General features: G+C 34.4%; 1 protein-coding gene across 1 annotated transcript; it reads right to left on the bottom strand.

Moving 5' to 3' along the window:
* Positions 1-1,688: 1,688 nt before the first annotated feature.
* On the bottom strand, positions 1,689-6,141 carry LOC110031660 (endo-1,4-beta-xylanase C-like). The gene is made up of 6 exons (XM_020734991.1): positions 6,095-6,141; positions 5,924-5,996; positions 4,136-4,488; positions 3,879-4,056; positions 3,104-3,640; positions 1,689-3,005 (listed from the first exon to the last, which is right to left on the bottom strand). The coding sequence occupies exons 2-6, from the start codon at positions 5,966-5,968 to the stop codon at positions 1,890-1,892; spliced, it is 2,229 nt and encodes a 742-aa protein (XP_020590650.1). The 5' UTR covers positions 5,969-5,996; positions 6,095-6,141; the 3' UTR covers positions 1,689-1,889.
* Between the last annotated feature and the right edge of the window lie 18,155 nt (positions 6,142-24,296).

Raw genomic sequence — 24,296 nt, 5'->3', positions numbered from 1 at the left:
AAATTGTTTCTTTAGGGGCATATGTTGACTATAGATGTCATAGTAGAAAGCTGAAGGAGTTGTGAGCTATGAAACCTGTAGTTGGTCACATAAGCGGAAGTGGTAAGGTGGTGGGTTGCGATAACATTGGTTGGTCATAAAGACTAGAGTTGAGAGATATATTAACTGTGGGTTATGTACGTCATAGCTGGCCATGTTGGCTGTAATGATGAGTTGTGATGACGTCTGTAAGCCATAGAGGCAGGAGTTGATTGTTGCACGAGATGTAAGGTATGTAGGCTTTAGTTGGTCACATAAATTGTAGTTATGAGTTGTGATGATATTTGTAAGTCGAAGGGGTTGGAGTCAGAAGTTGCACGAGTTATGAACCACTGATCCATGTAGGTTATAGTTAGTCAAATAGAACGTAATGGTGAGTTGTGATAGCATCCGTAGGCCATAGAAGCCGAAGTGAGGAACTGCACGAGCTGTAAGCAACATAAGTCAGAGTTAGTCATGTATGCCGTAGCAGTGAGTTGTGATGACATTCATAGATCGCAATGGTCGGATTAAGCCATACCTGCTCTAGTTGATTACATGGGTAGTGGTTCTTAGTTGTGAGTAGAGAGCTTTAAGAGTCTAGAGAAAATCTCCATCTTTGAGGTACAATGTTACAATGTTTTCGAAAAGAGTTATTGCACCTTATGTGAGGTGTGTTTTTACACTATCATTGGGGTGTGTCGTTGCACCGTATTTGAGGTGCATTGTTATACCATCTTTGGGGTGTGTCATTGCATGGTGTACTGGATGACACATTGCTTCAATGAGTTTCATTGTTCCACAAAGAACTCTAGGATTTTGCATTGTACGTTGTGACTCTACAAGTGATTTTGTTATAAGGGGTAGGTAGCAGCTAATGGTGGTCGATTGTAGAGTTGACAAGTGGTGGTTGGCGATGATCAATAGCTGCAGGAGTTGGAGAATTTGCAAGTTCTTTGATGCAAAAATGTTTCTCGAAGCTCTTGTAATCTTTTGACTCCAAGTCTTCTTCTCACTTTAGGTCTAGGTCCCTTCTCAAGAGGGGGGTATGCCTCTATTTATAAAGTATGGGAGAGTTATCTCTACAAATAAAGATAAGGAATTTAGACCACTACAATGAACGACCCTAAGAGATTCCCTCGATCGGATGACGTTCAATGATTATTCGAGTGCCTTAATGATGTTAGAATTGAGTAATCTTGGATTCATTGGATTCTTTTTTGTCGGGATGCTTGATTTATCTATAAGCTTGTCCGATTTGGAATATGTTTAACCTCCAAATTATATACTTAAAATTACTAAATATGATTTAACAATTTGATCTGGACTTGATTTGATTAAGATTAGACTGATTTTGAGATCATTGGGTCCATCTCGTCGAGCTGGATAGTATGACTGGAAGTTTGATGAAATCAAGTTCTAGATGATTTTTAATTAAAATTTGAACATTTGTTGCTCAAAATATTATTCTTAGATTCGTGTCATGCCTCGAGATTCTTCTGACATTTTTTATTAACATGTATCAATATATTTGTTAAGGTGATAGTATTATTTTGTATAGAGTGAATGTGATAATATTGTAGCCTTACAGACCGTAAATAAACTTATAATTAAACCAAAACAACTAGCAGTAAAAAAAAAAAAAAAAAAAAACACACTTTGAGCTAAAATTAACTCATTATATCCAATATACAATTCCAAAAGAAACGTAAATCCAAATAACGCACGATCATCAACATTAGTCATCCAAGCTTAAAATGAAATAATAGTTACCCTCACAAACCCTAAACCCTAAAAACAACCAACCCCAACATTAACCATGTCGCCACTTACATTATTTTCACAACGAAAAGCCATTTATTCAAGCCTTTTTAAATGGTCAACTCCACAACTAAAGGAGCATCTCCCTTCTCAACTAGAAATGTATGAATAATCTTCTTCCCAAATGTAACAATCTCAGCAGTATAAACGCCATGAAAACCTCTAAACAAAAACTCCCCATCGTCATTAACACTCCCAAAAGCCTGTGAAAGCCACTCCTGCTTAAGAGCTAAGAACCTCTTTCCTGCTTCATTAACTTCACCTTCCGCATCCACCAAATACGCATTCTCCCTGCTCATCAACAGCTCCCAAAATCCCCACAACATAATCCCATCCACCGCTGGATGAGCATAAACTTCTCGAAGCATAGTCTCCAAATCATCAGCACGTACATACTCGTTTGTCGAAAAAACATCGATCTCCGTGAACCATACAGGAAGGCCCAGCACTCCTAACTTGTCCAATGCGGAAGAAACTATTGGTCCTGCAGGACAATCAATGTGGCCCTGCACTCCAATTCCTCCCACATTAGCTCCTTGTTCCTGTAAATCTATAATTTGCTTGATATACTTCTCGGGAGAAGCTCGAGTATCAGTTCCATCCTCCACATGATAATCATTCACAAAGAGTATTGGTGAAGGATCCAACTGAGTTGCTGTCTTGAACATGTTTGCTCTAATATCTTTTCCAAGTCTGTCTTGATAGAAGAAGCCATGAAGCATTTCGTTGTTCACATCGTAGTGTTTGAATTTTCCTTTATATCTTGTTAAGAGACCAGTGAGGCGATTCTGCACAGCAATCATTAAATTGTTCTTGCTGAGGGACTGCACCCATGGTTGAACTGTTGATTCCACTTCCCAGAAAATACAGTGGCCTCTGACTAGAACTCCATTTTTGTTGCAGAAATCTAAGAGCTCATCTGCATCAGTATAGTTGAAATTGCCCTGTTGTGGCTCTGTCCAGTACCATTTTAGTTCATTTCCGAAAACTGCCCAGTTAAAATTATTTTTGAAGAATTCAACGAAATTTTCATTGTCAATATCGGTTCGGTTGATGCATGATCCTATAGGGAAGCTGTTCTTAATCTGCCTAACCTTCACTGAAGTTCCGAAGACATCATCACAATAGCACCCTGAGATTTTCAGAATTACATCTCTCTTCCTTACCTGCCATTTAACATGATGAAAATCACATCTTGTAACAATTTCCTTTGCAAAAAATGTAAATAAATATAGTTTAGTGATGATACTATAAAAATATGCACCTCATCAGTTCTCTTCTTAAGATATTTGAATCTTGCTTTCCTGTCAAGTGGGAATACCTGTAGCCCTGAAACCATTAGATCAACGCCAGCCAATGGACCTTGAACATAAACTATAACTTTTGAAGGTGATTTCTCTATTCTGAATGAACCTCCAATTTCATACCATCTATCATCTAATGCTTCCACTTGACCACCATTAACATACTGGTTGTCAACACCAAGAGCTACATTGATGTTCTGAGGACCATTCCTAACTGAGCTCACTCGAACCCAAGCTGATACTTGGTATGTCACAAACAGCCTCAACTTATCTGTGATAGTTTGAGATGGTCCCATCCATGTTTGTGATCGATTTGCGACGAGAATATAACGACCGTTTAAGGGTTCATGGCTTGCTAAGGAATCTTTTGCCATTGGTGGGAGTATGCGAGGCGCGCCCTGTGCGATGCTTAGAGTGCAGGGCCCAAGAGGTGACCAACCATTCAGGTCATCTGTGAGGTTGCTGTTTGTAATTATGTTTACTCCATAGAGCACATTCTAAAAAGACAAAGCGTTAATTGCGTTAGAAAAGTACCAGAGAAATCAGTAAGGCTGTTCTTTCAGTTACTGCGAGCAAGAAAGAAATTCATGTTTTGTTTGGAGGCAATGTAAGCATCAAAGAAGCCAATGATAGCACAGATTTGTAAATTACACAATGTTATTTGTAAACAAAGTTGTTAAATTACATTCAATTCCTTCAAACTAATATTTTCAAAGTAAATGCATATAGGATTACCTCCGTGTCAGGAGGAAGAGACGGTGGGAGCTTCTGAGAATGCTGAACAATCATAGAATTCAAAAGAATATCCACCCCAGGAGGCGGACCTTCAAGATATATAACAACCTTCGACGCCACACTATTCACTAAAAACTTCCCCTGCAACTGTACCCATTCCTTGTCCGTGGCTTGGACTCTAAAGCAACAAAAATGTCATTTTTACACCACAGCTTGCATGAATCAAAGCAATATTGGCAACAAAATCGTGGACTGACCGAGTAATCGCAATGTATTGTTCTTTTCCATTTGGCTTTTGGACATACAAAGTGGCCTGAATTGTGCTGGCTGGCGAGCCAAATATCCTAACTGCAGAGGAGATGTCATAAGCAAGTTTTCTTTCAAATCTGGCTGTGATCTCTTGCTGAATTCCGTTCCAGGATTGTGTGCGTCCGGTCGTCGAAGCGAAGTGTTTTCCGGTTAAGGGGAGGACCTTTCCATTTGCCAAGGATTCACAGAGAAGAATCTTGCAGCCTCTGCCGGACCAGTTGCTGATGCCGTCTTCAAAGCGAGGGTTCAGAATGATGTTTTCTTCTCCGGCTTCAATAGAAGTTTTTATGTTTATAGTTTCCTATTGCAAATGAGAAGGAAATGTTGAGATTGGGCCTTACTTTCTAATGCTCTTTATTTATTTCTATTTTATTAGACAGAAGAAACCAGAAAGGTTTTCAAATCGAACTTGTGGCCAATCGAGTTAAACTCAAACTAATAAAGAAAAGTGTAAAAAGACACTTAGATCGACAAATCGATCCCGGTTCTTTAATTCTTGCTGGCCCAAATAACCTTTTTAATAGCTTATAATTCTTAATTCGCTAATTATTATTTTTTCGATAAAAATTAATCTTTGTATTATAATAAATTAAACGTATAATCATAAATTTAAAAATCTTAAATCTAATTAACAATAACTTAAATAACCTAATCCAAAGCATACCTACCATCGGGTGAGTTACAAACTCAAGATGGGACTAAAATTTATGGACATGTTAAATTTTGATTTGACGAATAGAAATACAAAATATCTATAAGATTTGTGCTTTAGAAATAATAAATAGGTTACAAGTTGTTATAATATTTTAATAATATTTTTAACTGTTTTTTGTATTATAATTTTAATTTATTATTTTCTTAAATTACGTTTTTTATTAAAAATTATGTTTTGACTCTCTCTCTCTCTCTCTCTCTCTCTCTCTCTTTATATATATATATATATGGGTGTGTGTGTTTGTAAAGACATTTAAGGGTCTGTTTAAGGCAGTTGCAACTGTTTGAAGAAGCAGTTGTGAAGTTAAAAAACAAGTAGTTGTTCAAAAAATTATGGTGGTTATTAAAAAAAAATTTTATTTTGAAAAAAATCAGACTGCAGCTTTTTAGCAATCGCTGCAAGTAGTCGGGTCTCGTGGAAAAATGCAGCTTTCAACTGCAACTTTTTGAGAATGCAGACAAAACACAGTTTTGCCATACTGAAAAACTGCGGTGCGACATCGCATGGTATCCTAAATATATCTTTATGAGTTTTTTATTAACTTTTAAATTTGCAATTATTTAAGATTTTACTTATAAAATTTATATATTTATTTATCGCTTATTTATATTATTTAAATTATATTAAAAACTTAAATCTTTATTATGTCATCTAGTTTAGCCCTCACTAAATTATTAAACATTTCAATCTCTCCTTTTATTTCATTAGCCGCTCAGATTTTCACAACCTTGATTAACAACCTATTTGATTTTATGCTTACATAATATGCATGCATCATCTTAATCGTTCATTGGAAGAGCCTACTTTCGTCCCCTCATAAAAATCAACCAATCAAATTCTGTTTTAAGGTTTAGATCAAAGGCAGGCACTAACCATATAAACCTTTGCCAAATGATTAAATTTCTATTGTCTAAACTTCTTAGCTCTAATTTCTTTTCAGCCCACAACAAATAAAAGGTTACATTTTTCATTAAAAACATGATTTACAGATTAGTTTCTGAATCTTGCTGCATCAGAGTACCTGCAAGTCATTCATGTTGCACTTTTGGGAGTGATTTTCAGCCATGAACTTTCGTAATATTCCTCACTGCAACCTTCCAAAAGCAAAAAAATAAAAAAAAATAAGAAGTGAAATTAAACTATTGCAATTACAAATTGTTATAAAAATAAAAATTTGAGATGAGTTTCTTACCCTTCAGCACACAGTATAGATGAGGTCCCATATCGCTTATATATAAATAAAGCCACTAAAATAGGTCATGGCTTAAAGGAAGGTGAAGTAAATAAATAAGTAAATAAATATTCTGTACAAGCAACCAACAGCTGAATGGTTAACTACAACTGCAAGCCAAAGCAATGGCCATATTGAGTTAAAAACCATAGTTATCCAAAAAGCCAAGTAAAACTCAATATGCTAAGGATTCTTTTTTTTATTTTATTTTATTTTATTTATATTTTAATTTAAAAATAAATAAATTTGATATGTTTAATAAAGATATAGTACTTTAAAAACACTCAAAACATTAAAAATATATATTTGCGTGCCTTTTCAAAATATGTTAATTTATTTTTAAAATATAAATATTCAAAAAATGCACTGAACAAATATATTTAAAAAAGGATCCCAAACAATTTCTAGGTTTTGTTCTTTTCGCATTAATAAAGTTAAAATTCTAAGAATGTTGTAAATGATGACGATGTCAGAACACTGATTTCTTTACTTGAGGTATAAGATGGATTGCTTTAACTTTCTTTCAATCCTTGCAAACCCAAGGAAGGTTTTTCACTATATTCTCTTTGGTTCCCCATGCGGACCCGCATAATGTCTAACATGAAATTTAATTTTCTCTTCATAAATTAAGAGATAAATTCATTTCCCCCCATATTTAAAAAGAATGAAAATCTTAAGAAATAAATATTTGACTTAAGTACCAATGAAGCTTTTGGCTACCTCAAAAAAAGAGGTCACTTTGGCCTCTTGATAGTTCCCCCTGTTAATTATAGTTATAAATGATATCATATGAGTATGATGTATTCTCACCATGTGGATTCTTATGGATCCAACATAAGAATTCATGCTCTTTAATTAATTATGTCGTTTGTGAATGAACAAATGTGTTCTCATATTAATTGGACTATTAATAGTGCACACATAAGAGTTGTTTTTCGTTTGTGAAATAATGTCATTTCTTAATTTTTTTGGACTAAGTTTTCAACAACATAGGAATGTCACCTACCATTATATTTGATAAATTAGTGTAGATTTTTAATGGATAGTATGGGCCAATTAAGTAAGTTTTATAATGTTTATACAAAACACTCATAGGTATGGTATTTTGTATTGTTTGGCCCTAATGAGCTCAGTCTCACTCATGAGCCTATTAATTTATTGTTTTATAAACATGCCCTAATCCTTATCATCCCTACAAATGTTTAATGTGCATATTAATCCTTATCGCTCATGAGCATATTAATGATACTTTTTAAAGATTTGATCCATGATATAGTTATTGCTTAATGTGATATGTGATGAGGAATATATTTTTTATGCGGGTTGTGAAAAGGCAATCGATGTTTAATTTTTGTTCTCTGTGCTAAATGTTTGTGTCCGTTTTCGGACACAAATTTCGAAGGTAAATCAACAAAAAAATTTTGAAGTTATACGATATTTTCCAAATCAAATTCGACTACAACACAATGCAAATATTTATCGTCCGATATTTTCAGAATTAAATTTCTACAGATGCTTCGTATAAACAAATCAGACGCTATATGAAGCAAAAACTGACACAAATTATTTGGGTCAGAATATTTCAACGTAAATTGGACGTAAATATAATTACAGACCCTCAATTTAACGACGAAAAAAATAGTGCATAAATTAGACGCAAATCCGACGATAACTCTTAAATATCGTCAGATCTACACCAAATTTGCGTCTGATATAACTGACACAAATATGCTTAATTCTTGAAGTTTATATTATAGTATAGCCAATATTATTTAACTACCATCTCTTGATTGTCATCATTATCCTTCACCATTTCATAATCATTCCGAATTAGTACCACATGAGGCTGAGCTATTATTGTGTTATTAATCTCAATCAAAACAATACATTATTTTATTCTTGCCAATTATCAAAAAAATTTTCAAATAAAAAGTTTGACATCTCTTGTTCTTTTTATTCATCAATTTGATCACAGAATTTTTATGCAAATTTTGGATTAAAAAGTTTCACTATTTGTCATAATTTTCTTAGAAGATAATAAGTTGGTGTCACTTATCATAGCATGGTCCGTGAAGGCCACCTAGGCCAAATTTCAAGGTATAATCTTAGCAAGGTAAAAGATTAATAAAACTCAAAACTTTTTTTTTTTTTTGCTTTCATGAGAATCTAGCTAAAAAAATAACATCATCACACCATAATAAAAAAATATACACCATAAAATCAACTATAGACTATGATTAAATAATACAAAAGCACTAATGCAGGGTCTCCTCATCACCATTTTGGAGTTCCTCCTCCACAATGGTCTCACTTGGGTCTCTTGAGGACTGTCAAGTTAGCCAATCCTTAGAATGTTTCTCAACGACCAACATCAATAATCACAACTAGCTAGCATTTATCAGTATCCCATCATCATCATCTTTCGATCATTTCTTGATTATCACTGTCTCAAAAAAAAAATTTGCTCGAACACCAATGGTTGTTTATCAGCCCTCGAATGTCATTATTTGGCTATTGCTAATGCCCAACTATCATTGTCATTCTATTATCATCTGGCAGTTGCTCTTAAAATAACTACTTTTACAATCATCCTTTAATACCCTGATTTACAAAAACGAATATTTCTGTGCAATGACTTTGTCATTAAGAAGTCAAAAACGGTAAGAATTAATGCCTCAATCTTTTATTAATCTCATCGTTTAGACATTCCTTACTTAGCATCTTATTAAGACAGTTGTTTATATTTTTCCAACATTTTATGCCTCGCCGTTATTTAAAAATATTTAAATTATTGAGTAGAAGTTCTCTATCACTTTCTATCTATAATGTTTTGCATTGCATTTACTTGTCTAATATTTTTTTTAATATTTATTTCTAATAATATTTTATTATTTTACTTACATTAAATATATATAATTAAAATGTGTGCTTTACTTAAGAAAATATTATTAGTGATTTCATTGTAATATAAATAAGAATTTAGGCGCATTAAAATTTACACCATACAATCCAAATGTATTTACATATCTAATATTTAAACTTTAACTTTTGTATTTATAACATTTTAATCTTTCAATGCAAGCGTTTACATGCATACCACTTTATTCTTATGTATTTACATTTCTAACACATAATTTTTTCTTAAAAAAATTTGTCATTCAAATATTTAATTTCGCACAAAAAATATCACTATTTTAATTTTAAAAATGTGAAATAAATTTTTTTTATGTATAACTATGATAATATATATGTAAAATTTAAAATTCAGATGTTAGAATCGTAAATATATAAATCTCTACAAAACAATAACAATATTATTAATTTTTATAATTTAATCACATCTTATCGTAAAATAATTAAATATAAAAATAATAAAATTAGGTGCTAGATTTGTAAATACAAAGTATGTCTGTAAATCATCCCACAACGCAAAGCTTTTTGTGGGCGCCACGAGAAGGGCAGTCCGGGCGTCGATCGGCTGGCGCTACTAGGGCATCGGCGTTGGCTATGCCGTCGCGTGCAACGTTCGGAGCTCCCTCGACCAGCCTTTTTGAGTAGTGTAGTGCATTTGTAAACGGCGCAGGGAGAAGATTTTGCTACTTGTGGATCATTTTTGCGGTTTTTTAGTTGATGATTACTCTTTTCTAGCATAGAACAGAGGTTTCTTCTAGGTTTCTTAAATCATTTATTGTCTACTACTTCATTGGTTTCTTTTTTTGCGGGATCGAAGAAATAGTTATGCTTGCGATTTGAATGATGTTGTCTTTACTTTTCTTCCGAGCCGTGCGTGTTGTGGAATGCTCACAGTGATGTAGATCTTATTCCCAAAAAAAGCTTGGGCTCTTAAAGGCAGGTCATTGGCTTAACATTGAATTTTAGGGTTCTTGAATCTTGTGTGCTGCTGAATTTTATTGTTGTATTTTTTTATAAATATGTTTACATTATTGATTGCTTTAACCTGTCATCTTGACTGCATAACTTTAGAATAGGTAAACTTAGATGTGAAAGGTTGAACAAGTTTTGTTGAAGTGATGCGGGGGTTCTTTGTATCTATGTTTACTAATGCAACTAGAATATGCAATGAATGAAATCACACGAGGTGTATTTGAACTTCTTACTTTCAAAGGCCCTCTGTGAAAACAAGAATCCATCTTCTTTTACAACAAATTGGAGAATACGAGAAGTTTATACCAAAAGATAGCTTAATGATTGCCTAGATCAAAAAAGTTTGGCAGGAAATTTTAAACCTTCAAAAGTTCACAATGTGCTTGGATATAACGCTACATTTCAAAATTCAGTTGGAGCTAATTTCACTAATATCAATCATGCTCACAAAAAAAATATTAAATTATATGGAAGGAAAGAAAAAGAGCAAGTAAGAGATCTTCAAACACAAAAAAATTAGGCCTCACACCAGTGCTAATTGATATCTATGGAAATCGCATATGTACTGACATGATGCTCAATGTAATCAATATCTAATGAAACACAAAAGACTGAAAGCAAATTGAAAATCTTTTATGAAGCCAAAAAAATGCCTTTGCATCCATAAATTAGTACATTTACAAACATAAAAAATTCCTAAGTTGACTACACAGAAGCCACGCTTAAACAAAATGGGAGAAAAAGTGCAAGTCTTTATCATTTATAAACAATCATCCCAAAGTGTTTATGCTTAAAGGTAGGTAAAATGGAGGGGTTAGAATAGCAAACTAGCATAAAAAATTGGATAAGCATAAGTAGCGGCAAGCATTATTAATGCCTCATATGAGTGTTGAGTATTGTGGAGTCTGGTCCATTTCGCTCCTCTAGGCAGTTTTTATTTATGTGATAGTTATTCGAATTTAATTGTTATGTTAACTCTTTCCTTGATGAAGCTTTGCTTGTTTTCCACTTGGGGATTCCACCCTCCCGTTTTTAACGAATAAGGAATGCCACCCTCTGTTTCGCGAGATATAAGATCATCTGGTGTCTGACTCTTAAAAGAGGGTTTGCAGATGACGAACGAAGGCTCTATGGTGATCAAACTACTGCAGAAGGCTTGCGAGCGGCGGTGTGGAGAAGTTCTGATTGGTGGTGAAGAAGTTGCGAGCGGCGGTGTGGAGAAGTTCTGATTGGTGTGTGAAGAAGTTGCGAGCGACCGCGACAGAGGAAGGAGAGGGTTTGAGAGGAGTCGGTGTCTTGTAATCAAAGTGAAACTGTGTAATTTTTCAAGCAATAAAATTCTCTGGAACTTCGTAGACGTAGGCAATTTGTCGAACCACGTAAATCTGTGTCTTGCGTGATTTTTCTCGTTACTGTCGTCATTTTCACAACAGTTGGTATCAGAGCCGTCGTTCAGATCTGAGGGAAAACGATGGCTGGAGACGAAGTGAAGTTATCGGGGATCGAGAAGTTTGATGACATAAATTTTGTTTACTAGAGGATGCAGATATATAACAACCTCAATGGAAAGAAACTCCATCTTCTGTTATTGAAAAAAATCGAAAAAATTGACGAGACTGAATAAAATCTATTGGATTGACAAGTTCTGGAGTTATTTGATTAACTCTGTCGAGATTCATTGCATACAACGTCATCAAGAAACAGTCAATTGCAAATTTCATGACAACTCTGTCAGGTATGTATGAAAAGCCGTCAGCGAATAATAAAATACACTTGATGAAAATGTTATTCAACTTTAAGATGAATGATGATACATATATTGTACAACATCTGAATGATTTTAATACTATCACAAATCAATTATCGTCTGTTGAAATTGAATTTGATGATAAGATACGTGCACTAATATTGTTGGCTTCATTGTCAAATAGCTAAGAATTCATGAGGATGATTGTTAGCAATTCTGCAGGTAAATTTAATTTGAAATATGATGATATTCATGATTTAATTTTTGCTGAGAAACTGTGTAAGAAAGATTCTGACCAATTTTGGGTTCGAGTTTTGCACTGAATGTTGATTTTAGAGGGAGTTCACAATACATGAACTCAAATAGAGGAAAATCAAAATCAAAACACGGATGCAAGAGCAAGTCAAGGCCTGGTCAGCAAACAACCTGCTGGAATTGTGGCAAAACTAACCACATCAAGAAGAATTGCAAAAATACTAAGGAGATAGGAAATATCAGTTGTAATTGAAGAAGTACATGATGCACTATTGTTCGCAGTTCACAGTTCAGTTGATGACTGGATACTGGATTTAAGGGTTTTCTTTCATACATCTTCCTGGGAGTTAATGCGAAATTATGTTGCAGGTGATTTTGGAAATGTGTATCTGGCTGATGGAGAACCTTTGAACTTGATGAGGATGAGAGACGTTGACATTGCACTCTCTAACAAGAATAAATGATTTTTGCAAAATGTCAGACACATTTCTGAGTTGAAGAAAAATCTCATTTCTGTTAGACAATTCGATAAGAGTGGTTATTTAATAGTGTTTTCAGATAGCATCTGAAAGGTTATAAAATCGACATTGGTACCGACTTGGGGTAAGAAAACTAGCACAACATATATAACTACTGGTTTAATTAATATTATTGATACTACCGTGACAGAGACCACAAAAAATTTGTGGCATTGCATGCTTAGCAACATGAGTCAGAGGGGTATGGAAGAACCTCGGTCTAGAGGCAAACTACCAGAACTGAAGTAAGTTGATCTCAGCTTGTGTGAGAGTTACATTATTATGAAACAGAAGAATGTCAGTTTCTTAAAAGGTGACAGAATACCAAAGAAAGTAAAACTGGAACTTGCGCACACAGATGTGTGGGGACCTTCTCCAGTGGTATCTCTTGGAGGTTTTTGTTACTATGTTACATTCATTGATGACTATAACAAAAATTTATGAGTTTATTTCTTGAAGTATAAATCTGATGTATTTAATGTGTTCAAAACTTGGAAGACCATGGTTGAGATAAAGACGAGCTTAAAACAAAAATGTTTGAGGACTGAAATTGGTGGTTAGTGCATTGATGAAGGGTTCAATGAGTACTGTGCTGCTCAGGGTATCAGAATGGAGAAGACTATTCATGGGACACCACAACAAAATAGAGTTGTTGAACGTATGAACATGACCATAAATGAGTGTGCTAGAAGCATGAGATTGCATGCTAAACTATCACCAACTTTCTGGGCAGATGCGGTGAGCACTACAGTTTACTTGATCAATATGGGACCATCTGTTCCATTAGATTGTGAATTTTTTTAGGAGGTATGGAGCGGGAAAGATGTCAAATTTTCTCATCTTAAAACCTCTGCTTATCTTTCTTATGTTCATATTAATCTTGATGCTCGTAGTAAACTGGAGACTATGTCAAAGAAATGTTATTTCATTGATTATGAAGATGAGATATTTGGTTATCATTTTTAGGATTATTTGAATTGGAAGATCATAAAAAGCATGAATGTGATTTTTAATGAAAATATTATGTACAAGGACAAGGCTAGTACTACTTCTGAAGTAGCTCATCAGGAATCCAGGTTGGTAAGGTTTGATGACCTATCAGAGGTCACTGTGCAGGGCAAAAATGTAAGTGATGAAAAGAGTGAGTTTATGCACCTATTTCTATTATTTTGCAGTCAGTTTCATATCCTCTACTCCTACAACTACAGTTCACAGGCCAATCAGGACTAAACGTTCTCTTTAGCATTTCTTACCAATCTTGAACTACATTTTGTTGACAAATGGTTGAGAACCACAGAGTTATGAAGAAACCCTGCAAGTGAGAGCTGGTCATGAAAGAAAAATGGATTCTCTACTAGAAAATTAGACAAGAGAGCTGACAAAACTTTCACCAAGGGAGAAGATATTACACAACAAGCGGGTGTATCGGGTGAAAACTGAACGCGATGGCAGTAAGAGATATAAAGCGAGACTTATTGTAAAAAACTTTCAGCAAAAGCAGGGTATTGATTACTCTGAGTTTTTTTTCCTGTGGTGAAGATCACAACCTTAAAAATGGTGTATCTATGGTGGATACCGAAGATCTATTTTTTGAACAATTAGATGTGAATACAGTTTTTCTTCGTTGAGAGCTTGAAAAACATCTACATGCACCAACTTGAGGGATTTGTAGCACAGAAAAAGGAAGATTCGGTTTGTTGACTGAAGAAGAGCTTGTATGACCTGAAATAAGCTCCTAGACAGTGGTACAAAAAGTTCGATAATTTTATTCATAATGGAGGGTGCAACAGATGCCTGACAGATCATTGTTGATACATCAGACATTTTGACAATTCTTTTATTATTCTATTGTTGTACGTGGAAGACATGCTTATTGCAGGGGTCAGTATTGATGAGATAAATAATCTTAAGAAGCATACAATGAAGGATTTGAGAGCTGCAAAACAAATTCTTAGCATGAGGATTGTCAGAGATAAAGACAGAGACACATTGAGACTCTCACAAGCAGAGTATGTGAAAAAGGTACTCAACATGTTTAATATGGACAACGCCAAACCAGTTGGCGCACCTCTGGGCAGTCACTTCAGACTCAGCAAGAATCAGTCACGCAAGTCAGATGAAGAATGAGACCACATGAGTAAGGTTCCTCACGCCTCAGCTATTGGTTCACTTATGTATGCTATGGTTTGCACTAGACCGGATATTGTCCATGCAGTGAGAGTTGTGAGCAGATACATGAGTAATCCAAAAAAGGAACATTGAGAAATTGTGAAGTGGACTTTGATGTACCTAAAAGACTCCTTAGACACCTATTTGTGTTTTCAAGGAAAAAGTTTAGAGGTACTGGGCTACGTTGATGTTGATTTAGTGGGAGACATTGATAGTAGGAGTACAACGAGTTTCATTTACACTCTTAGTGACACTGCTGTATCATTAGACTCTAACCCACAAAAAACAATTTCTTTGTCTACTATAGAAGCTGAGTATATAGTAGTGTCCGAGACTTCAAAGGAGATGATATACAGTTAGAAGAATCAAAAGGACACTCTCTACAGTGATAGTCAGAGCGTCATATTCCTTGCCAAGAATCCGATATTTCATTCAAGGACCAAGCATATTTAGATCAAATATCACTTCATTCGATTATTGCTAGATGACGGACAGTTGCTACTTGAGAAAATTTATGGAAGTAAGAACCCTGTTGATATATTAACCAAACGTGCTACACTTGAGAAATTAAATTTGTGCATAACTTCAGTTGGTATTCTAGCATGAAGACAGAGCTTTTGAGTTGTAGAGGTTGATGATATCACGTTTAGGAAGAGGACTATGCAACTAATGTTCTAGTCTCCAAGTGAAAGATTTGTTGAGTATTGTGGAGTCCGGCCCACTTTGCTCCTATAAACAATTTTTATTTATATGACAATTATTCGAATTTAATTGTTTTCATATTAACTCTTTCTTAATGAAGCTTCGCCTGTATTTCCACTCCGGGATCCCGTCCTCTGGTTCGAGAGATAAGATCATCTGGTGTCTGAATCCTAAAAGAGGGCTTGCAGCGGCGAGCGAAGGCTCTCTGGTGACCAAACTCCTGTAGAAGGCTTACGAGCAGCGGTGTGGAGAAGTTTCGATCGGTGTGTGGAGTAGTTCCGATCGGTGTGTGAAGAAACTGCGAGCGGCTGCGACAGAGGATGGAGAGGGTTTGAGTGGAGTAGGTGTCTTGTAATCAAAGTGAAACTGTGTAATTCTTCAAACAATAAAATTTTCTGCAACTCCGTTGACGTAGGTAATTTGTCGAACCACGTAAATTTGTATGTCTTGCTTGATTTTTCTCGTTACTGTCGTCGATTTCACAACAATGAGTACATGCAAATAGTGGTAGGATGAACAAAAACATGGAACAACATATTGTGTGAACTAGATAGAATAGCTCCATTGCCGAATACCAACTATTGCCATTGCAAAGGATTAAAAAATACCGACCACGAGAAAGTTCAGTAAAACAACTTCTATCAACTTGTAAAACTTGCTAACATAGACAAAAAAAACTTCATTAATAATTCAACAAAGAAACATCATATACTTATCGATATGATCATGAATTCAATATTAGGAATTGGAATTATCCAATTAAGCCAAACTAAACCAGAGGTTATTTGGACAACAAACTTCATACAAAAAACACAGTTCATTCTCAAAGGCATTTCTTAAATTAAATGCAATTAAGAATTATAAAACAAAAATAATTACCAACTAATGTGAGCATAAACCTAAATTAATTTGCATAATATCATTTTGCGCTCAACGTGCCAACCGAGTATATAAACATATAGAACTCCATTACGCAATGTTATAAAATCAATCATCAACCTGATTTTGTTTGACAAAACACTAATTATTTGGTTAAAGCTGCCTAAGGGTATATCCTATTGATCAATATTATTCAAATTTTTGTGAGCGTTAATGAGTATCACAAGAATTTTAGAAGAAAGAAATCTTAAGAGTAACCGTGTATTTTCATAACCTATGATTGAACTTGAACCAAAGCAAGCATTTCAAATTGACAAGAAAGAATTCAAGTTCAATTTTAAGATTGAATATACATTTGAGCTGATCATACCTGTTGAAGCTGGGTCACTTGACACTTCTTTGTTCTAAAGCTTTAAAGTTTATCGAAACCTATTCTTTTGCAGGGCATCGATTCGCCTTTGTTACTAGACTACTACTAACAACCTAAACATACAATGTTTATAAGGTTCTGAACTAAAATTTGAAATCCTATTTTGATTGGTTTCATTAATGAAAGCCTATTTTGTGCTGCATTTTTTTGCTTGAAAGTTTATGGGGCACACTAACTATGTTAATCACACACCCTTGAGTTCTTGTTCTTCGAAGACTTTGCCCATTTACATTATTTACCTCTTTTTATCATAGTAGGTGGTGATAAGATATTCTGCTTATATTTTTGTTTTAGAGATCCTTCTATAGAAGGATCTTTTTGTTGACATTTGAATATAGACTTTGATTGTTAAATGGAATGAGTTTTTTGTTGCTTTAGTAATATCAAACATTTCCATCGGTAGATTGTTAGATTTGGAATGAAAATTGTTATACCTAATGAAATATATGCAGTTGTAATGCAAGCTCATCAAAGCATTTGGGAATTGTTTTAATAAAAGGATATGGTATAGTTTTTGAATTTTTTTTAACATATTTTTCACTCTTTCAACTATTTGTCTTTGCCTGCTCGGATTATGACTCTTATTTTATGTCCATTTAACTAGATCTTAATGGATTTATAATCTATATATCATTTACTTTCTATCATTATCATACATTTTACTTTTGCAGTGCAATTTTTTCATTTGATTGTGAAATTTTTTTATTTGATTGAGGGTCCTTTGAGTTTCTGGTACTCATTGTTGTTTTGATACTTAATGGATTTATAATCTATATTTCATTCTAGTTTTCAATGTTTCTAAAATTTTCTTTAATGTGCTCCATTGTGTGTCCTAATCTATTGAAAGAGGTTTCACCACCAATATACTTTTATGTGTTGTCTTTATGCCTTGGGGGAATTGGTACAAGCCATCAAGATCGTCCGAAGGTCCTTGTTCATCGATTTTCTATTTTTGTTCCACTGAAATATCCATCCATTGAGAAGCTCTGATGACCTTGTTTACTTGCATATTGAAGGAATTAGCGCCAATTTGTTTTAGTTGTTCCAATAAAACATTCATTGAAGTGAATTTTCGTGATTTTTTTATTTCTCTCGAACTCACCTCTTGTAAGCCCAATTTAACTGTTTCTATGGGTTGCAATGATTTTGTCCTAACCATCATCCCGGTATCCCATTAAATTTATGTATTACTACTACATGTACAAGTAATCTTCTAAACACCCTTCTTCCAATTATATGTTTTTTTTTTAAAATCTAAAAGACAAAAGAAAGGTGTCTTCAAAGGGTTTCTAATTGGAACCAATTTCTCAATCTATGAAGGTGAGTTTTTTTTAAAAAAGGAAGGGATTTAATAATTCACTTTCCACTTAAAAAACACCAAAACTTAGCTTTGGAATTCAGTTCTAATTACTTGCGTTTACTTGCGTCAAAACAGACTCATGCTTGGAATTGGATACCTTTTAATTATATGTGTTCATATTATTACATTTTTTGGTATTGTTATATATGGTACTCGTGTTAGAGCTTTCGTTTTGCTATTTATTTACATAAAGGACATTTTAATCTTTCTTTGTTTTGGAGGTCTTTCTGTAAAAGGACCTTTTCGTGGTATTTTGTAAGTACATTTAGATTATTGAGTGAAATGAGTTTCTTGATGCATTAGGGGTTGGGAATTTCCATTAATCAAATTTTAAATGAATGTTGGTATTGTAATCCATAGCTGTGATCTTGTTCATGTATTTTTCTACATATTTTCTACACTAAAAACTACTTTTCCTTACCCACCATAGTTAAAAAGCTTTTCTACTTGCCTAGTTATATTGGAGATAGTGTGTTTGTTAACAGTAATATAAAGTTTTACAATGTTTTAATGCAATTTTGTTACTTGATCTATGCTCCTTCAAACCTCTAAATACTTATTGGTGTTAGGTTTATTCTGATCATATGAAGATATTGCTGAATTTTCATTGGTTCCATAAATTATTCTGACATGCTACTTCATCTTCTTCTGATCTTTTGGAGAGGTATGCTATGCAAGCTATTGAGAGCATTTGAAGATTCATGCTACTCGGTTATTATCTAACTTCTACCTACAATACTAACCGTAATGCTAATAACATTTCTATAGGCCTTATTTATTTGCATTTTGAATGGTTTACTTTATGTCTCTTTCAATCATTTGATGCCAGTATATTTTTTATTATGGTTTAAATTTTGCAATAATCAATGGTAATTTTTGTGCTCTGGTGAATTGTTGAAATTCATTCACCTGAAGAGTTTTGTTGACTGCTCATCATCCGGCTTGAATGGGCATTTGTAATCATAAGGATGATCAAATTTTTGAAGATTATATGTTCTTGATGTCGGCTCTGAAAATTCACAATCGCTCATCATAACAACTCTCTGCATTTATTTTATCTTTGTTTAAAGAGAGCTTTAGAGGGTCGAATTTTCTGAAGGCGGATTGGATTGTAAATGACACACTACTTAGAGATTTCACCCTCATTTAGTGAAGATTTTTTGATCTAAGCTTTGAGGCTTCCCATAGGCCAGATTGAAAAGTAAATTAAGTTCCGAGTTGAAAAACCATCACAATTTATTTTATATTTTAATATTGGCACATCCATGTTATCTCTTCATTTCACCATATCTCAGAGTAGGGAGAAAAATAAAGTAAACTACTCAGATTTCATGAAAAAAATACAACAAAACATAAATTTCATATATAAAAGAAAGTTCAGACAACACGAATAAACAAACAACACTTATCTGAAACTCTTTCTCAAAGCAAATTCCTTGTAGCTTTTTCTAGGAAATGTAGGTAGAAAAAATCTCTCACTTTTCTCCTTCTCCAACACTCTTAGAGAAGAGTTCACACTTAATCTCACTACAAAACTCTAAATTATAAGAACAATGGACTCTAAATGGTTGTGGAATGAAAAATGGAAGAATGTGTGAGCGTAGAAGGTTGAATTGGGGCGATGAGATGTCAAGAAGAGTCACTTTTCTGATCAATTTTGGCCCAAAATAAAGCCTAGAATCGGTTCTCCAATAGGTGCCTCCAAAAACTCTTCAAAAAGCATCCAAATTCATTGAATCTTCTAGAAACAGGGGCTGAACCGACATTGGCGCCGTCGATGCCCATTCTGGCGGCGCCAGTGTTCCGCAATTTAATTCGCTACTCTCTATTAAACGGAATGCCGTCGGTGCTGAACAAATGTTCAACTTCTTCATTTTTGCTCTAAATTTCATTCTTTTTATTTTTTTTGTTTCAATTCCTAAAATTCAACAATCTGCAAGAAAACATAAAAATACCTTACATTAATGTGCAATATCACCAAAAAATGAGTATAAAATATGAGTCTAAAAATTCATATATTTTTGGTGTATTAGGGATCTCAACATTGAAGCACGATATCAAGTCAAATAAATTAAAAGATGCCCCCTGTCTTTAGGGGGGGGGGGTTATGATTAGTTAGAAATACATTCTTGTTTTTCAAAAGTTTCTAAAAATATCTTCATAATTTCTTTCGGCTTTTGTTTTCTTCAAACAATGTGATGGATTTCCTGTTGGGCTTGCATAATAACTTGCAAGGGAGAGTGTGGAGCAAAGAAAATTGACTCCTAACTTACATTTGATGACCCCTTTTCCAGTGGGGATTATTGATTTATTTGTAATGGAGAGTGAGGAGCAACTGAAAACTCATGTCGGCTTGTATTGATGACCCTTTTTGCGGCAGGGGTTGATAGTATCTTTCATTCGGTTATTATAGACTTATTGAGTGAGAATTGACTGAAGTCATATCCTACTAACATAAATTTCGTAACCCTTCACCTGCAGAGTGTGAGCAAGAATCGTTTATTTGGTTTTTCCATACTCATTCAATCAATTGGGAGAACCTTAAGATTTGGATTATTTTAGTTATCAGGCTGAATAAGCTTCAGTTAGACAACTATTTTCATTATATGGACAGAATAGGGCCTTCTTCACTACGATCATTTTTATGGCTTGTTGAATGAATGTCATCGACTCGACCATATTTTAGATTTTTGAGTCCGACCTTTAGGACCTGCTTGTGTTCTGAACTTGAGTTGTAAACAAATTGGCACTTCTCCAACTTGACTTGTTTGAAGATCACAAGCTCAAAATTCTCTTGTTTGACTTTCTGAATTATGCAAGTTTGAACATGAAACTTCGACATTGAGGTTGTCTTGTCTGTAATTTGCTTGAAGTTGGGTTTTTTTTTTCTCAAATTGATTGTGTATAACTTTGGCACCAATAGGATACAACATTTAATTGGGGATTTCACATCCAACACGATGTTAACCCGAATGGTAAAATATAGTATATATTTGGGGATCTCGACTTGAAGCTCGATATCAACCCAAATGATAGAAGAACCGTTCAAAGGCAAATTTCACATCCAACACGATGCCAACTAAATATTTGTCTTTTTGTTGGAACCGTTCAAAGGCAGATTTCCAGACCTAGATTCATAGATCATGCTCTGATGATCATCAAATAGTTTTATTATTCTATTGGGACCTTTCAACGCAGATTTTTATATTAAAATAAATTTGACATAGGCTGATGTTCAGCAAATAGATTTTACTCAAGCGTCAATTAATTGGATTATTAATATTTTGTCAATCTTAAATCTACTATTAGTGAATAAATTTATGACTAGCCAAAGATGGAAAGAGAAACCTTCTCTAATGGTGTCGCCAAAAATTTGTGGGCTCCGAAAATTCACGATCGCTCCTCGTAAAAACCCTCCACATTTATTTTAGTTTTGTTTAAAGAGAAAACTAAAACTTTGGAGGTCATATTTTCAGAAGACATATTGGATTGTAGATATGACACTATCCAGAGATTTTGCCCTCATTTAGCGAGATTCTTTTGATCTAGGGCTCGAGGTTTCCCATAGGCGCAAACCCGTATAGTTAATTGTTTTGATTAAGTGTAGTCATTAAGAATTGAATATTTAATATATAATAACAGTTGACTTAGGATTTTAATTGTAGAATTCATCAATTGAAACTTAAAACAGATGATGGGGAAATGAAGACGAAACCTGATTAAGATCCCATGGTTTCGTCATCCGGGTCGTTGTGGTCCCTGATTTACTTAGAGTAAGTTGACCCAACCTGACAAAAAGATTCTTGTCAGCAGTCATGAGTTGTGTCGTGCAAGATATTCTTATAGATTCGGGTTAAGTCAATATTAGCTAACATAGGGTTTTGTGCCAATCAATTGTACCATTATGATTCACAACACAAATGGTAGAAAACCTTTAGAGAACATACGAGCTACTACCGTGATCGTAATATAATAGTGTCATTTAACGACAACCACCCGGATAGTGGGTTATGATCGTAGTCGTTATTTTTTTGTCATTTAGAGGCAGAACTACGTGGAAAGAGGACTCCGACCACGACCTTACTAGCATGCAATATGTTTGGTTGTGAATATAGTGATTCATTTAGTATGACAATAACTCTTTTTGAGCTGAAGTTGGTCAGAAATTTGTCACCCTCGACAAACTATTGCGGAGGGTGGATAAAATTTGCTTTTATCTTTTAATTGATTGAATTTTAGCTTGAATATTTGGTTTGTTAATTTGAAAATATTTATTTAAATGATTGGCCTCTCCGGTTGAAATCTTCAATCAACACGCCCATCATCGGGGTATTAGACATTTAAAACATTTATATTTAAAGTGAGACATTTAATTTTATCCGTTTAAACTTTTAGGATATAAGTCCTGCCGACTCCTATCTTTATAGTTAGGAGGATCATATTAGTTTAGTGATTTAGACTTGCAAATTTTTATTTTAGGGTTTGAACATTTATTTCAAAATTACTAGACTTATCAACTGCAGTCCTTGCGAGGATGGTTAAACTAGTTATGTGATTTGGACTTGTAAATTTTTATTTCAGGATTTGAACATTTATTTTAAAATTACTAGACTCGTCAACTCCAGTCTTTATGAGGTGGAGGATCGAGTGAGACTTACAATCTTGCCCTATGGACAAGGCTGCTTGATTAGCTCGCGCAATATTTTTGAACCTAACATTTGAGCATTCAATACATTGGTTGAAGCACACGCATACATTTGAAAATATGTGTAATTGATTTACTTATATATACCTTAAAATGCCTAGCTCAAGAGTATCTCAGGTGGTGCTGATCTAAGTTTTTAATATAGGTTCACATTTCAAGATACCGCATTTGACTTGGGAAATAACTCTTGAGATTTTGAAATCATTGTGAACTTAAAGTATTTGTAGAAGTTTATGATTTTTGGTTTTAAATGGAACAACCTTCTGTTCGTTAGCAGGTGTATTGCGAATGTGATTGCGGGGTTGACGTACTGGATCCTTTTTGATCATTTAAAAATAATGTTTCAGCCTTAAGCTTAGCTCCAAGTTATGATATTTAACATTTAAGTTAAGCTTGACATTTAAGTCATTTAAAGAATTGTGATGTTTATATTTAATCTTAGTTTAACCTCCCAATTTATGACATTTAAGTCATTTAAAGAATTAAAACTTTTAAAATCATTTGCAGACCTTGATAATCCAATTTGAAATATTTTTGAAAAATTAAAATAATTTAAATTTTTTGGCTATTTTAGAAGTTTACAAAGTTCAAATCTTAAATTATTTTGCAAGTATAGGATCACCAGAAATTTTGGCAGCCTCCTGGCGTCGTACTTGATTAGAGGGCTGCATTGGGGTGTTTGTCTGTCCAGCTGTTTATAAGACGTGTTGGTTAGTGTCGTGAGACATTGCGGCCGGAAGCGAAAAGGATTTTATCTACCGGTATATAAGACGCAATGTTAAGTGTCTCGAGACACTGCGGCCGGAAGCCAAAAATGATTTTATCTACCTGTCTGTAAGACACGAGTAGGTCTTCACTTTACCTCCTTTAATTTTTTCGGGTAGGGGCAGCTGAAGGAGGAGAAAGATGGAAATTCCGGCTTCCGGCAAGAATGGGCGGTGGGATGAAGTGTGGCGGTGGGCTGTTCATCGGACGATTGCTTCATTTCCTGAATCCAGAACAGTGAACAGAGTCGTGGAGAAATTCTGATCATCAACACCGAACCCCTGCTCTTCCTGTAGTTGCTCCTTGTTAACCCCAAGGCTCAATTGTCAAATCTCCTCAATCCGCGCCACCACTGCGAACATCCTTGGCCGCCGGTCTAGAAACTGCATGGTGCAGTCTTACATGAAGTCGCATTAGCTTCACCATCATCAACCATGGGTAACGGAAGAGAGGCCTTCTTTTATCATCATTAAGAAAATGATGCTTCCCAGTTCTTCTAACAATCAAATGTGCAGCTTTAGATGCTCTGTAGCATATCTTGCTATCAAACCTCCCAATGAATTTGCCACTAAAGATAACTTCTGCATACCACATTTTTCATTCACAATTGGAAGATCCTCATCAACTAACCTCTCGCCCATCAAATCAACACCATCAAATGTCAGTTTTGAAGAATTGCATGCACCACGGTGAACAATAACTTTATCAAGAAATTTCTTAATGAATTGTTCCGCAGAAAAACCTCCGG

Source organism: Phalaenopsis equestris, unplaced genomic scaffold (assembly GCF_001263595.1).
Source record: "Phalaenopsis equestris unplaced genomic scaffold, ASM126359v1 Scaffold000002, whole genome shotgun sequence".
In the NCBI taxonomy this organism is placed as follows: Eukaryota; Viridiplantae; Streptophyta; class Magnoliopsida; order Asparagales; family Orchidaceae; genus Phalaenopsis; species Phalaenopsis equestris.
This window is presented reverse-complemented; position numbering and strand designations above follow the sequence as displayed.

Coding starts and splice junctions, on each gene's coding strand:
- LOC110031660 (XM_020734991.1), bottom strand. CDS start 5,968: ATGGCTGAAAATCACTCCCAAAAGTGCAACATGAATGACTTGCAG. Junction 4,489..5,923: donor GCAACATGAATGACTTGCAG/GTACTCTGATGC, acceptor CATTTGCAATAG/GAAACTATAAACATAAAAAC. Junction 4,057..4,135: donor CAATACATTGCGATTACTCG/GTCAGTCCACGA, acceptor TTGTTGCTTTAG/AGTCCAAGCCACGGACAAGG.